Below are 2,753 nucleotides of genomic sequence, written 5' to 3' on the forward strand. Positions count from 1 at the left end.
AGTACAAGCATTTCAACCAAATGTAATTTATGCAATATTTCAAACCTTTAACCCACTGGGGAAAATCAACCCATGGCAACAGTTTAAAAGCAACCCAATTTTGTGGAAAAAAACAACAACCCTGCATCCAACATGAGCTGCAGAAGTGAGATTTGACTGATCACGGGTCAAAAGTAAGGAGAGATAACTGACAAGATGTTGGAGGATTTACTTCTCAACAGATCCCGAGTGCATTGACAAATATCTTTTATCGTAGGATGTGCTCCCTTTACACAGTGCGTGCGCGATCGCGAAATCGAAAGTAAATTACGACAGCGAGTGCTCATTCAAAGGGGATTTAAATACCCCACATATTGATAGCGCAGCCCTGATGCGCAAAAATGATATACAATATTAGAATGTTTGCGGAAGCGGACACAAAAATCAAAACGGGAAAAAAACACAAAAATGGGAGCGTGCAGTAATGGTCAGAAATTCAGCGAGAGCAGGATCAACAAGCCCCGGTGCTATCACGCAGCGGCGCAGTCAGTCAGTGAGAGCCGTAACAGATGACGTCAAATCTTGCAGGATTCCATAAATAAACTACGCAGAACCCCACTATTCGGACAAATATACATAATGAAAAGATGATACAAAATTTAATACCTTGGAAAATGGCATTTAAGACTTTTTAAGGGCCTTAATTTTCTCTAAATTGATTTATCAACTTTTAATACTTTTTAAGACCCCACGGACACCCTGTATATATTGGGAAATCAATTTTATTATTTTATTAAATATTATGTAAAAAATATTTGCAGCAGTTGTTATACACGTGTTATTCACTTAGCTTTAAATTAGTATCCGATGTGGATTATTTGATGGCCGGTAGACACACACATACACACATATATATACATATACAGATACATATATACATATACACACATACACATACACATATATATATATATATATCTATCTCTTGGCCATCAAATAATCCACATCGGATGACCACATATTATAAAAATGGTACAGTTTGTTAACATTTGTTAGTGCATTATGTTTAATGAACTAACAACTGAACAACAATTATGGTTCATTTAAAATCTTTAGCCATGGGTATTATTTTTATCCAAATAATTGTTTTGCAAACTGTAAAATGAATTCTAAGTATTCAATAGCAAAAATCATATATGGTGTTTTTCACTACTTGGCATTAATAAATTAATAGAAGAGGTTTTGGACCCCATTTACACCTTTATTTAGCACTGCGCGTGAATGTTGATACCAGGTGGAAATGGGTTTGAGACACAAACATGCACACGTGACTCACGTCTCTTTTCATCCAGCTGGTTGAGTATTTCCAGCAGCTGTGGGTGCATGTTGTTGATGGACTGAAAGAGAGAGAGCACAGCGCTGTCATTGGTGATGCTGCGGCCGCGCATGTGGTTGCTCTTCATGCGGTTAAGGAAGGTGGTGACAGCGTTCTGCAAGGCCTTCAGGAACTGCTCATGGTTCTCCTCAGATTCTCCATTCTGATATTGCTGCTGAAGAGACAGATGCAAGACATTCAGCGCGGAACATGATTAAATTTTTTTTTATGATTATCCATTTTCAGTGCTCAAAGTACCTCTACTATGTTGATGGGTTGGACTGAAGCGTGGCTTTCCACTGGTTGGCTGATTGGCACAGGCTCAGCCAGTGAAACTGGAGCAGGAGCAGAGGGGGTGGGACTCTTGCGAACCTCTTCCTGTTTCTTCTCCCAGTAAGTTCTATTTAGATAACGGGCCAGCTGAAAATAACGCAAATATTATTTAAATACACTGATTGGGTTTTTCATATGCTACCATTCAAAAGTTTTAGGTCATTTTTTTTTCATTAATGTTAGTTGTATTTAAATTTATGCTATTACACTGCGGATACAGATTAAGCATTCAACAATATATCTCTTTTTATCACTCTTTTTTAAAATAAAATGTAACTATGCATTCTGTAAACGTTTTTCTGGGTCCATTTACATTTTTTTTAAATAAGTCCTAAAAAGTTTGTTCTGATAAAAATGGTTGTCTAAACAAAAATACTTGATACTCTGCAAGAATGCATTAAATTATTCAAAAGTGACAAGACAAAGTAAAGACATAATGTTACAAACGTTTTCTATTTCAAATAAATTCTGCTTTTGAAAGAATCCTGAAAAAAGTGTCACAGTTTCTGTAAAAATATTGAGCAACACAACTGATTTCAACATTGATAATGAGACATGTTTCTTGAGCAGCAAATCAGCATATTAGAATGATTTCTGAAGGATCATGTGACACTGAAGACTGGAGTAATGATGTTGAAAATTCAGCTTTGCATCACAGGAATAAATTACATTTTAAAATATATTAAAATAGAAACAGTTATTTTAAAATGTAATAGTATTTCATATTAGTACTGCTTTTACAGCATTTTTGATCAAATAAGTGCAGCCTTGGGAAGCATAAGAAATTTTCAAAACCATTTTTTTAAAGGTTTTTTTGAACAGTAGTGTACATAATTATATTACAGTATTGGCATATTTACTGTACTAATACAAATTCTAAATTAAGGCCCCATCCACCAGGCTTGCCACGATAGACTGTGCTGACGGTGATACCGTTTTTAAGCCGCAACAACAGTTACGTCACTTTCCCACCGCGGCACCGACCCCCACCATTGTTTTGATTTTTTTATAGTAATAAAAATCATTTAGTTCAGTAAAAGAACAGACACTACAATTAAAAACTGAA

At 35.6% G+C, this 2,753-nt stretch overlaps 1 protein-coding gene across 8 annotated transcripts in view; it reads right to left on the reverse strand.

Moving 5' to 3' along the window:
- Positions 1-2,753, reverse strand: part of LOC107673777 (hepatocyte growth factor-regulated tyrosine kinase substrate-like) — a 24,874-nt gene that overhangs the window by 12,787 nt on the left and 9,334 nt on the right. For 5 of the 8 annotated variants that reach the window (XM_016467563.1, XM_016467560.1, XM_016467559.1 and 2 more), the window contains exons 13-14: positions 1,613-1,774; positions 1,316-1,529 (exon numbers count right to left, since the gene is read on the reverse strand). In XM_016467563.1, the coding sequence (XP_016323049.1) occupies positions 1,316-1,529; positions 1,613-1,774 (376 nt within the window). The remainder of the gene's footprint in view (positions 1-1,315; positions 1,530-1,612; positions 1,775-2,753) is intronic. The other 3 variants (XM_016467565.1, XM_016467561.1, XM_016467558.1) reach the window with 1 other exon arrangement.

The sequence above is a fragment of the Sinocyclocheilus anshuiensis genome, unplaced genomic scaffold (assembly GCF_001515605.1).
Source record: "Sinocyclocheilus anshuiensis isolate Anshui unplaced genomic scaffold, SAMN03320099.WGS_v1.1 scaffold933, whole genome shotgun sequence".
In the NCBI taxonomy this organism is placed as follows: domain Eukaryota; kingdom Metazoa; phylum Chordata; class Actinopteri; order Cypriniformes; family Cyprinidae; genus Sinocyclocheilus; species Sinocyclocheilus anshuiensis.